This window comes from Athene cunicularia, assembly GCF_003259725.1.
Source record: "Athene cunicularia isolate RWA chromosome 17 unlocalized genomic scaffold, athCun1 chr17_part1, whole genome shotgun sequence".
NCBI lineage: Eukaryota > Metazoa > Chordata > Aves > Strigiformes > Strigidae > Athene > Athene cunicularia.
In genome coordinates, this window is record NW_020799122.1 from 12,285,300 (window position 1) to 12,297,452 (window position 12,153).

At 54.8% G+C, this 12,153-nt stretch overlaps 1 protein-coding gene across 1 annotated transcript in view; it reads right to left on the bottom strand.

Annotated features, from left to right (window-relative positions):
* ENTPD2 (ectonucleoside triphosphate diphosphohydrolase 2) overlaps window positions 1-9,252 on the bottom strand; it is a 20,928-nt gene extending 11,676 nt beyond the window's left edge. The window contains exon 1 of the mRNA XM_026860707.1: window positions 9,113-9,252. Coding sequence (XP_026716508.1) covers window positions 9,113-9,252 — 140 coding nt within the window. The remainder of the gene's footprint in view (window positions 1-9,112) is intronic.
* Between the last annotated feature and the right edge of the window lie 2,901 nt (window positions 9,253-12,153).

The following is a 12,153-nucleotide window of genomic DNA, read 5'->3' on the forward strand; positions in this document are numbered from 1 at the left end:
CCCATCCACCCCCCGGGCATCGCCCCTGCCCCCGGGGCCAGCCCCATCCACCCATGGGCCTTAACCCAGAACTCAGCCCTGTCCTGGCCCCCGGGCATGAGTATTGCTCGGGATCAGTCCCACCTTCTCCCCCCAGCAGACATTGGTCTTGGCCCAGGACTCAGCCCCATCCTGCCTCCCCGGGCATCACCTCTGCCCCAGGACTCAGACCAGACATGGGTTTGGTCAGAGGTGAGAACACCCCAAGCAACAGAAAAAGCTCTGAGAAAGACTCTCACCTGCCATGATTAACAGCTATGCATATATAACCACTTTTAATCATTACAAGGAGTTTGTGACAGCCCTGAGGAGCCCAGACGTATATTGAGATTGTTTTTAATATGGTCACAAGTGAATAATGTAATGCATTTCCACATGGAGCAGTGAGCCAAGGAAGGTTGGGCCCCTGGCTCTGAGAAGGACATTTTAAGCTTGCTTACACAGAGGGATAAAACAGTGAACAAAATAATAAACAAGGAGATATCACCAAGGAGAGGAGGCTAAGGAGGATGCGGCTTTCAGCCCAGCTGGGTTGCAGGCTAGAGGGTCACACCTCCGCTGCTTGCAGCCTGCCTCACTTAATTGTTTTCAACAAGCCACTTTTTCTACCACTGGCAGCTTCTCTACCACAGTAGCACGCATTGCACTGGGGCTGGGGTTCTCAGAGCTTGCTGCCCACCCCTGTGGTGTCTGGGTACAGAGGTGCTCGAGGGGCCCAGCCTGTGCCAAGGGCTTGTGGTCTGCGGCTCTTGGTCGCTGTGTAACAGAGGATCTGCCACTGAAGGTGCTGTGGAGGATGAGTTCCAGTTCTATTCCCTGAAGCAGTGACCAGCAGCAGAGTCTGAGGAAGCAAATGACTAAATTGGGGCACAGAGAGTGACCCTTGCCAGCCAGTGCCCATCAGCACAGTGCAGGCCTTCTCTGCAGGACAGCTGCATTCAATCTGTGGGTCTGTTTGCAGGTCTGTCTACCTCCTCACTTTAATTCATTAAGCATTTAGCCTTTGGAAAACCTGTGTCAATCAACTCCAAGACATTAATATATTGATTTATGTGAAAAAATTATTCCCCTTTGCTCCTGCTGCTAAAACCAGAGGAGATCATAGTCTTGTCTCTGAGGATTAGCAGAGCATCATTTCCGCTGCCTTCCTGCATCACTACTGACTTTAAGGCTTTTTTCAAGTTTCCACAGGGACATACCTGGCTCTTGTTGCCATTCACCCATTCAGTATTTCTGAGGCACACATCTGCAACCCTCATGGGTGCAACCATACCAGGGATTAACACAGAAACAGAAATGTCTTCTCTGGATTGCACTTAATCCCTTTCTTAATAGCTGCCAAGCCTCCTGATTTTCCTCTAGACTGGACAAGCAGTGAGAAGTCTTCAGAAACTGAAAAGGAACAAAAATCTCTTTTTTGAAAGGTAGTGAGCACAGATGAGGATGGGAGAGCCCTGTGGGGGTAGGTGTGGTCTTTTTCTCCCCATCCTTATTTTGCTTTTGGGACTTTGGAGCAAGTCTCTTTCTGGCAGGCAGTTACTCGGTGTGCTGGGAGCCTCCTGGGATTTGAGTGGAGATATGTCTTCCATATCTTGGTCTCACACAACTTAGTCACCCTGTTCCCATGTTGCCCGTATGTAGAGGAGCAGGGGTTTTCATCCCTTCCCTCTGCAAGGGGGGCTGTCCTAATCTCTGCACAGGATTGCATTTTCCACCCTCTGCCTGGCCCCAAGGGGCAGGGAGGCTTGAGCTGAGTGAAGTCCGAGGGAGCCTGTGCCCAGCCCTGACCGATTGCTGGTGTCCCAGAAGGCTCAGCCTCCAGCACAAACAGGGAGGCACAAAGAGCTGGGACGTGCTGGGCTGGAAAAGCGCCCAGCCATGCAAGGGAAGGAGAGCCATGCAAATCCCTACATAGCCAGGGAAACATCTCTGCTGTGGGGCAGAGGGAGCACATGGTCACCACCGTCCTGAGCTCATCCAGGCCAGGGTCGGGCACTGGCTGCTTTGGCCCCGGCAAGGGGAGGCTCCCATGGCCTCTCGTTTCTCATCGTTTCACTTTTACAGGAGATACCACCTGAGGAAAGCAGGACAGGGAAGGGTGTCAGTGCCTCTGCCCACACTGTGCCAGCAGCCCCAGCTGCCCCTGGGGAGGAGCAGGCACCTGTGCTGAAGTGGCCACCCCTGGTGGGCAATGCCTGGCAAGGAGCATGAAAAGGGCTCCAGACGGAACAAATTCAGTGGGAAAAAGAAAGCAGGGGGCAGGGAGGGCTTTCTCTACCATGGAAGATGGAACAAGGGTTCTCCCAATGCCATGAGATGGTGAGCACAGCCTTGTTTGTCTGAGGAAACCAAGGACACGTGGGTGCTGGACACCAGCAGAGCAAGGCTTGCACAGATGTCACCTCTGTGAGGCTCCAGGCTGTGAAGCGAAGGATCTGCTTGAACGAGCAGGTTCAATGCACAAGCAGCTGCATGGGGAGCCAGCCCAGCACAGCTTGGCTGTCCTGCCACCCTGCCACCCTGCCACAGCCACCTCTGTTGCCTGCCACCCTGCCATCTCTGCTGCCCTACCACCTCCCTGCACCCTGACATGCTCCTCCATTGTCACCCTGTTGCACAGCAAGGTGAGGCAGAGGAAGAGCAATACCCGGGCTTGGACAGCAAGGCTGTCCAGCACCTCTGGCATCCCACTGTCCTCATGCCCCTGGTACCATGTCTGCTTTTTGCTGGTTCATGCCCAATTTTTCATCCACGAGTATCCCTGTGTCCTTCTCCACAGAGCTGCTCTCCATCCATTCATCCTGCCTTGGGTGTCCCCAGGGACAGAGGCAGGTGGTGAAATTTTAGGGAACTGCTTTGATAGCAGGAGTGAGAGGGATCCTCAACATGACCAGACACTTACAGTAACTCGAAATAACCATATAATCAATCAGATGCAGGGCCAGGGTTTGCTGTGAAGCAGCATTAAGTTCCTCACTATCTAAGGCCAGTTTTCATACTTGGAGCCTGTGTACATGGTGTCACCTCTGTTATGGGGACAAGGCAGAGGAGGACCAGGTGTACCTGTGAGATGTGGTATGGTGAAGGGGCCCAGAGGAGTGGGTGGATATCACAGGCAAAGGGGAATCCTGACTGGGAGACCCAAATCCCAGCCATGCTGGTGCCTTTTGCTCACTCCATACCGGGGTAAACACTGAGAGCTGGGTCCTGGGTAAAGCTGAATGAGGCTGTGCCATCTACATGCTGCTTTTGGCATGTACTTCTACATCCCCTGCAGCCGATGTGGGCACTGACTTTAGCTCAGTGGTGTGGAGGAGACAGGGCTTTCCTCCTTCTGCTCCAGGGAGAGATACAGGCTCAGGCTCCCCAGGAAACACAGGTCCTGGTGGCAGCCCCATCCCAGCTGGGCCACAAAGCCTGTCCCCACCCCGGGGGACATGCAGGAATAATGATTTCATTATTGACTGGGGGCAAAGTGGCAGGTGGGGAACAAAGATGAGGAGGTGGGGAGCGTGTTACTTACCCTACGGTGCAGGATAGCCGCTTTCCCAGGCAAAGGAGAGAGGTTTTGCTAATCCACCTCTTACAACAAAAGCATCTGACATGGGGCTACCTGGGCGAGGGCTGCCTGGGTTGAATGAGCAGAGAAACTGGAGCAAGGGAAGGGACTCACTGGCTGAGCCTGGGAGGTGGTGTCTGGGGATGGTGTGGTTTGCTGGTGGAAGGGCTCAGGGCTTGTCGATGTCTTTATTAAACACGGACAAGCACATCTGGGAGCACTGGTGGGCGGCACTGCGGCTCCATATGTGGTTGGGAAATAACAGGAAGAACAGAATGAGCCTGGAGACACTGCAATGGGCTGAGGTCCAAAGGGAGGGATTACGGACAGGGTTTTCTGCTCTCATCTGCAAGATCTTTGGCCAACAGCAAGGGGATTAGGATGAGCCACCAGCGTGGGCCAGTCACAAACAATGCACAAGCATTCGCACTATGCACTCAGGAGCTGTTACAGCAAAACACTGCTCTCAGCCCTAATAAGAGCCCCAGGGTGGTCCCAACCCACTCCCAAGGGAGCACAGGAGGACAGCGGGTGCCACGGTTACTCTACAGAGACACCCAGGGCAAGGAACAGCAGGCAGAGAGAGGGGCTGGTTAGAGAACAGCATGGTCCCTGGAACAGCCAGCAGCATATTCGGGAGGGCATGAGGCTGCAAAGATGGAGCACGGCCCCTGTCTGCCTCATGGGCAGCTCTCGAGCAGTGCATGAACCAGGGGACGAGGGCAAGGACTCATCCACAGCCATGGGCTGGGCTGACGCTGCTCACAGGGCCACGTGCTGTTGTCCATGGGAGGGAGAATCCCTCAGCCCTGTTCTCAGTCCCAACCCTAATCCCAGCCCCAATAGCACTCCCAACCTGAGTCCTGCCTGGGAGCAGCACTGAACCCACAGCCACAGGAGGAGCTGCCACCTGCTTCCAGTCCCCAGGGCCAGAGCAGCCTGGCTGAGCTCCGCAGCTCTCACTGGAGTCAGGACCTGGACTGACCCAACCCTGGGGACTCAGCTGAGAAATCAGGTGTATTTTTCAGAGACTGCAAGCCAGTGCGGGCCAGCCACCCCGCAAGACCAGAGGTGTCCCCTCCTCAGGGACCTCCAGGCAGGCTGAGTCCTGCACCAACCAAAGGACTTGGGCATCTGCGCTTCCCAAGCTGCTGGTGATGAGTCGCTCCCCAGTGTTTTGCTGCATTGTGTGGAGGAGTCCCAGAATTGCACGGGGTACTGGAAAACCTTTCAGCAGCCTGTCCTGCTGGGGGGATACAGGACTCAGCCCGGCAGAGACATGTCAAGCTGGAGCCAGGATGATGCTTTAGCTCAGTGTGTACCAGCCATGCACCCATCCACAGTGTCACTGATACAGCGAGGGCTGTCGGGGCTGGCTGGGGAGCCAGCACCCGTTCATTGGGAGTAGCTGGGGCTGCCCATACCGGTCCCAGCACTGAGCAAGCCCACAGCACATGCATGCAAGGCATTTTGACATTTTTTTTTGAGTCTATGGGCAATGAGGCTGCAAATCCAACCAGTGTTCCCATTGATAGAGGAGAAAATGAAAGAGGTGTGATAAACCAAAGTGTAACTGAGGGCAGCTCCTGCTGAGCCAGTGGCTTTGCATCTACACCCTGTGGGTACAAGCTACCCTGATGCACTTGAGCCTCAGCTTAAAGCCCAGAGCTTTTCCATTTACTGGCACCAAAGGACTGGAAGGACCCAGTGTATCCAAGGCTATAATCCCTCTCCTGGCAAGGACACTTGCCTGGAAGGAAGATCAAACTGAAGCACAAATCTTCATTCTTGTCTTGCTTTCTAAAACCTTTTCCCTCTCCGGTTTCCCAGGGCAGCGTCTCTGCAATGACAGCCCGAGGGGGGCTCCCATGGGCAGGGATCAGCTCCCGGTTGCCTGGGCACCAAAGAAGCCAGGAAATAGGCGGCTGCTCCGGAAAAGCCCCACCAGTTTCTTCTGGCTGTCTTGCCAGGAGCCCTCTCGTGATGGGGCAGAGGGTGGGGAGGCGTCCGGCCACAGGGTGCTTGCAGCTCACAGGGCAGGTGTTGCAGCGAGGAGCCACCGTGGTCTGGCAGGTGTCCTGTGCCGTTAGCTCCCGTGGCTGTGACATGGTGCCTGGGGAGCTGCTTCCCCAAGCTCATGGTATGAGGCTGAGGGACCTGCTGGCAGAGCACCCTTTCCCCGTGCCATGGCCCCAAGTGTGCTGGCATGCGGAGCCCTGGGCCCATCTCAGTGCAGCTGTGGGCTCACCTTTCCCTAAACCTGTGGGACAGGGTGTGTGGGCAGGAGGGAAGCACAAGACATGAAAGGAGGCAGCCTTGCTTACGAGGCTGATCCCCATCCTCAGCATGAGGGAGGGGATGATGGTGGGGTGGGGACAGAGCTGTCAGGATGGAGGTGGAAATTATGTTCTGCTTGGAATAAAGCAGGCAACTATTTGTCACTTTTCTTAAAACTGGCCAATGCTCCAATCACAAGTGAGAAACCACATTTTGAATGACCTCAGCTTACCACCATGACCACCAGCCCCATGGCCAGTGCCAGGGAGTAGCCAAGTGACATGGAGGTTCTCGGGGCAGGAGGGTTACTGCAACAGCCCCATGCATCAGGCAGCCCACGGCCACCACTGCAGCTCCCCGCAGAGCCACAGCAAGGAGGGGCTCCCCTGTGGGATGCCCGAACACCCAGGCTACCCCTGCTGAGCCTCTGCTGGAGCATCAGAGGGGCTCTGAATAAGCAGGGGGCTGTTAGGGTCAGGTGTGTGTGACTCCCTGCTGGGGTTGCTGCTCAGCTTCCCAATGTCTGGAGGTGAGCAGGACCATGGGGCCACTGCAAACGTCCCCCTGTGAGCAGCAGTGGGCAGCAGGACAGGCAACAGGGCTTGGGGGGGTGAGTAGGGATGCTTGTGGTCATGCCTCCTCCTCCTGGGGTGAGCACAAGCACTGCAATACACTTCCGCCCAAAACCCACACCACATTCTGACCCGAAGCAGTCTCTTATTCCCCAATTATCTACATTTAATACAGCTTCATGGAGGATTTTTCCCCTTGAAGGTCCAAACAAGACCTGTTTCTCTATTCTCAGCTATTGCATTGATCTGTGAGGAGAATTCAAAGAACCTGGAGGGACATGGTTAATCTCTCCATTAGCTCTCCTATGCAGTGAATTTGCTCTTTTCCCATTACTGTTGCATGGTGAAACTCTCTGCCCTGAGCTGCCCTTGAGTCCCTAGAGGTGTTAGAGACAAAACTAACATTTTAGGAGGACTTGAGCACCAGGAGGGCTCTGTGAATTCACCGCCCTGCCACTGAGTCACAGTAGCTAGTTCAGGAGGTAAGAGCACCTCTGTTAGGGCTTAAGTCACCTTGCCATCACCATCCTGCAGCTGTCCGGCAGCGTGCCTCAGCCCAGTGAGGCGATGCTGCTCCAGCAGCCCTTTCCTGAGCTCTGGGAAGGAAGGCAGGAAGGTGTCCATTCAGCCCAATCCCACTTTGTACTGAGCAAGATCATTTTGCTTCCCTCTGATGCCTGCAGATGGTTGTGAGGACCAAAGAGGTCCTTGCAGACACTTGCAGAGGCATAATCACATCCCTCGATGCTGGTGCAGGAGCCCCAGGGTGACTGCTCCTTCAAATCTTTGGCATCAAAGTATGACTGCTTGATCCAAGACCTTGCACTGGGAACTCCACCTGAGGGAAAGGAGGAATCTGTTCTTCTTTGGCAGGACTTTAATAAAAACTGGAGTCTCAATGCAGGCTGGGGCTCCCTGCTCACCTCCCCATGAGGTTGGGGATAGCCAGCACAGCTGTCCTGCAGCATCCCATCCCCTCCCTGTGCCACTGGCATTCTGGGGATCATCATTTTAATATAAACACCACCACCACCATGGCTTAATTTCCAATCAAACAGAGTAGGACAGTCAGAAATGCAACCACATCTTAAAAACATCTCCCTCCCTCTTTTAGAGTTTTTTTTTCTCAAATTACTCAAAACTCAAAAGTGGGAGTCAGACAACCCAAAATCCTAACGTTTAAATAAAGTTTGTGAACTAGAGATTTTTGAACAGTTTTTGAACATAACTTGAATGCTGGACTTTTATTTGTCTTTCGGGGAGAACTGGGACTTCTGAGCTCATCATGGGATGTCACCAGCTGCAATCTGAGAAAATCATGTGCTGTGAAGCTCTCAGAAAGCCCTTGAGAGCCTCATTCATTTCCTCTTCCTCTGTATGCTACAAAACAGTATGATTTATGAGCAGCTGGATGCTCCTAAGGATGCACAGGGATGTCTCCAGCTGCAGATGGACCGTCAAATGCTGCAGGTTACCTGTTCCTGCCCCAAAACAGAAACATCTATGTGAGTCTTCTTCAGGCCACTTCAGCTGGCATAGTGCAACCCTCTGAAAAATTAAAAGGGAGTTGCTTGTGCATAAAGCGGGTCAGGGACTGCTCCACATCTCCTGGCCATCCTCCATGGCACAGCACCTCGCTCATCTCTGGGAGTATCCTGCTGGTGGTAGGGTCTCCACTCCAGCACAGGGTCCAGCCTCCCTCCTTCACTAACACTTGCAAAATATTTTGAAGAAACACAGTCCCATAGAGATGTTACGTGCTGCAGAACAGAAGAGCAAGCAGGACACACGCCTGATGTGGCACCAGTTAAACATACACCCCTGAGGCTGAACCAGGTTACAGAGGTGATGGAGTCACTGGGAGGGGGAAGAAGAGGGAAAATAGCTGTGTCCTGGGATGATCTCTGAGGCCTTCAGGGATCCAAATGCTTAACTCAAAGCCACCACCTGGCTCTTTTAAGATACATTTGTGCTTTGTAACTGAGACAAGAGGAAAAGAAAAACACACCCAGGTTCATTTGTGGGAAGCTGGCAGTGTGACTGCCAGGTGATCTTCTGTGCCTGCAGGGGTGGGGACGTGCTCAGGAAGGGCAATGGGAAGGATACTTCTTCCACCTTCAGTTTCACTCCTGCTCTCAGGTTTCAGCTGGTGACTTAGATGAAACTGCTGAATACAATTTTTACAGCTTCAGCTTGATTTTGCTTTTTTGTGGGGTGAAATAGCAGTCATAGCTTCACATGTTGCTGACAGGAGCTGCAAGAAGACACTACGCCATGGGGAAAATCTTTCTTTGCTGGAATTATTTTTTCATCTCTAAGTCCCTGGGCAGGGCTGAAGTCAAAACCTCAGCACATAAAAATAACGTTTTGCATGAATGTGAAATTTGACAGAGACTGGGGGTGCTGACGGCTGGCCAGAGGGGCACTCGGCAGTCAGCAGCTGCTCTTCTCCTTTCCAACAAGCGGCCAGTGAAGTCCAGCTCCTGAAACACACCCTGAGCTGAGCGTTGGAGGCATTGCCAGGGCTGAGAGGGCTGCAACCGGCCCACGAGTGTGTGAAGCTGCTGTCAGGGCCGAAATGATCTGGCCTGGTGTGCATCAACCAGACAGGACCTGGGCAGAGGCTGGTGTGGATGGGCAACCACATCCCACTCCCAGTGCTTACCCCCTCTGCTCCAGCCTGTCCCCTTCCTGCCGGGAGGACATCGTATCCTTGGGGCGTGCATTGGGTTTATGTGGCAAGGCTTTGGTAGTGGGGGGCTGCAGGGGTAGCTGCTGAGAGAAGACACCAGGAGCTGCTCCCATGCGGGACGCAGCCAACCCCAGCTGGCTCCAAGGTGAATCCACCACTGCTCAAAGCCAAGCCCATCAGCAAAGAGAGTGGTTCCTCTGTGATAACGTATTTAAGAAAGGGTTAAAAACACTGCGCAGCAGCCAGAGAGAGGAGTGAGAAGATGTGAAAGAAACAGTTCTGCAGACACCAGGGTCAGTGAAAGGAGGGGGAGGAGGTGCTCCAGGCGCCAGAGCAGATTCCCCTGCAGCCGTGGGGAAGACCATGGTGAGGCAGCCGTGCCCTGCAGCCCGTGGAGGTCCCCATGAAGCAGGTGTCCACCTGCAGCCCAGGGAGGATACCACACCTTCGCCTTCTGTGGCAGGAGCCTGCTCAGCCTCTGGGGGCTGGTTTGAGAGCCAGACTGCTGCCAGGAGCCTGCCCGCCTGCCATTGCATCCTGCCCCCACATTGTCACAGAGCCTGGCATGTGCCTTGCTAAATGATTCAGCTTCCCTTTCCAACATCCCACATGTGCCTCTCTTTGGAAGCGAGCTCTGGGATTGGCACTTTCAGTTCTCCTGTGGTTATGAGGGTGCCTGACTGCAGCAGGACTCCCACAAACCGAGGCCAAGCACAGCTGCCTCATCCTGGCCAGTGCCAGCCAGAGGCACGTGGGTCCGAGATGGAGAGCCTGAGCCCTGCACCAGGCTGCAGATGCAGCTCAGGATCCTCTCGTCACCCTGCCACAACCATTGCGCCTGTGAGGCGGGAGGGCAGCTTGGAGGGGAGAGGATGGATGCTGGGTCCCATGGCTTCAGCAGGGGGTGTCTGCGAGAAGCCACGTTTCCAGTGTCTCGAAGGACTGGGGTCCCTCCCCCGGGAGTCACCAGGCAGCTTGTCATGAGGAGCTCACCTGTGAACCAGGCACTTGCTTAGACCCTTGGCAGTGAGTTTAAGCTTTCAAATGAGATCTTTACAGGTACAAGTTTCACTGGTTTAAAAACTAACCATTTCAGGGTCCAGCTGGAGCCTGTGCCAGCTGTACTCATGGCTGGTACACACCTCTCTGAGCAGATAGGCCTAGGAGCACCAGCAGTAACACAGCTACGCTGTCCCCACCATCCCCTCCTGCCACCCAGCGGTGTCCAGGGATGAGGAATATGACAACAAGCATGTGATACTTCCCTTGAGCCCTCTCCCCGTCTCCAGCTATTTTCAGCTCAGGGGATTTCCTGAGCCATGTTTTCCTGATTTCTCTGTATTTACACCCTTCAGTAAATCCCTCCTCTTCGAATTTGACAGAAAACTCCCTTTAGGCATAGGCAAACCTCCAGCACAAGCACCATCCCTCAACAAGGAGCTCCTGCAACTCCAGCATAGACAACTGCCTACTTCAGGCTGGGTTGAATCTGGCTCCCACCTTCACTTCATTCATGTGCTGGAAAAGCTGGTGGCTCCATCCCTGTCCAGCCTCTCCAGGATAGTCCTGAGTTTCCAGACCCTTGGTTGTATCTTCTCTGGCTGGAGGGTCTTTCCCACCAGAGTTTCTCAGGGACCCTGTGACCACCATGATGCCTGCAGGCAGAGCTCATCCATTCCTGATGCCCCTTGTGCGCCCACTGCTCCCCATGCACCACCCTGGGCGTGTTCCAGGGGAGCAGGATCAAAACCTTGCAGTCCTTGCTGCTGCACTGACTGTACCCCACAGCCAGCTCCCACCCTGCATCCCACCCAGGGGCAAGCAGGACATTTGCTGTGGGACAGAGGTACAGGCTGGTTCAGACCTCTTGGATTTTTCCCTCCAGTGATGTATTTTCCATTGCATTTAAAAATAAAGTCCCAGCAATAAAAGCTCCAGCTAATTTTATACCCAGACTGTTTTTCTCAGGCTCTTTCAGGACGACATGCCTCTCCCCGCCTCGTGGTGGGGGCTCGCCCCACAGCACAGACAATGCTCATGCAGCTGGGGGGCTGTCACACGTGGACAGGGGTGCTTGGATGGATCTGGGGTGCAGGGGTGTGTTGGAGTGGAGGATGTCAAGCCCTGACAGAGCTTGTTGCCCATGGAGGAGCTCCTTCCTCTTTGCCTTGTTGGGGAGCCAGGAACTGAGTGGGGAAGGTGAGGGGGCTCGGTGTGTGTGGCTGGGAGGACAGTTTGGTGTGATGTGAGCGTGGTCACAGTGTGAGCACATACATGGCGTGAGCACGGACATAGTGTGAGCACAGACACGGTGTGAGCATGGACAGGGTCTGAGCATGGACAGGGTGTGAGCATGGACACAGTGTGAGCACAGACACGGTGTGAGCGTGGACATGGTCTGAGCACAGACATGGTGTGAGCACGGACACAGTGTGAGCATGGACAGGGTGTGAGCATGGACAGGGTGTGCGTGGCTGCAGGACAGCCTGGCACAGCTGGAGCATGCACGCTTGCAGCATGCTGCTGTGCTGTGCCTGCGCTTGCGTGTGTGCCCTTGGCAGGGGGTTTCTCCAGCAGTGCCTGAATCCCTGAGCATTCACCTCGAGCAGCACCATGAACCCTGGCACACTCCTCTCTGCACCAATGTCTCCCCGTGGCGGCCCCCCATCCGCCTGTCGTTTGGGGGTGTTTGTTACCATGCTCACGGGCTGGGCTGGAGCAGCCCAGAGGCTCTCAAGTGCTGCAGTGGTCTGCGGTGCCATGCACATGGCCAGGCCGGGTGGCTGTCACAGCCTGACACCAGCACATGTCAGGGACAGAGAAGGCCACCTCCTGGCCCTGCAGCTGGGCTGGCAGCTGGAGGGATGGCAAAATCTGCCCTGGCCCTGCAGACATCACCCTGCAAGCGAGTGCCTCCAGCCAGCATGGCTCCTGTGGTTGCAGCAGAGGGAGCTGGGTGCCAGCCCAGTTTGTGAGGGGTAGGAGGGGCCTGGGCCATTGGAGATCTGGACAGA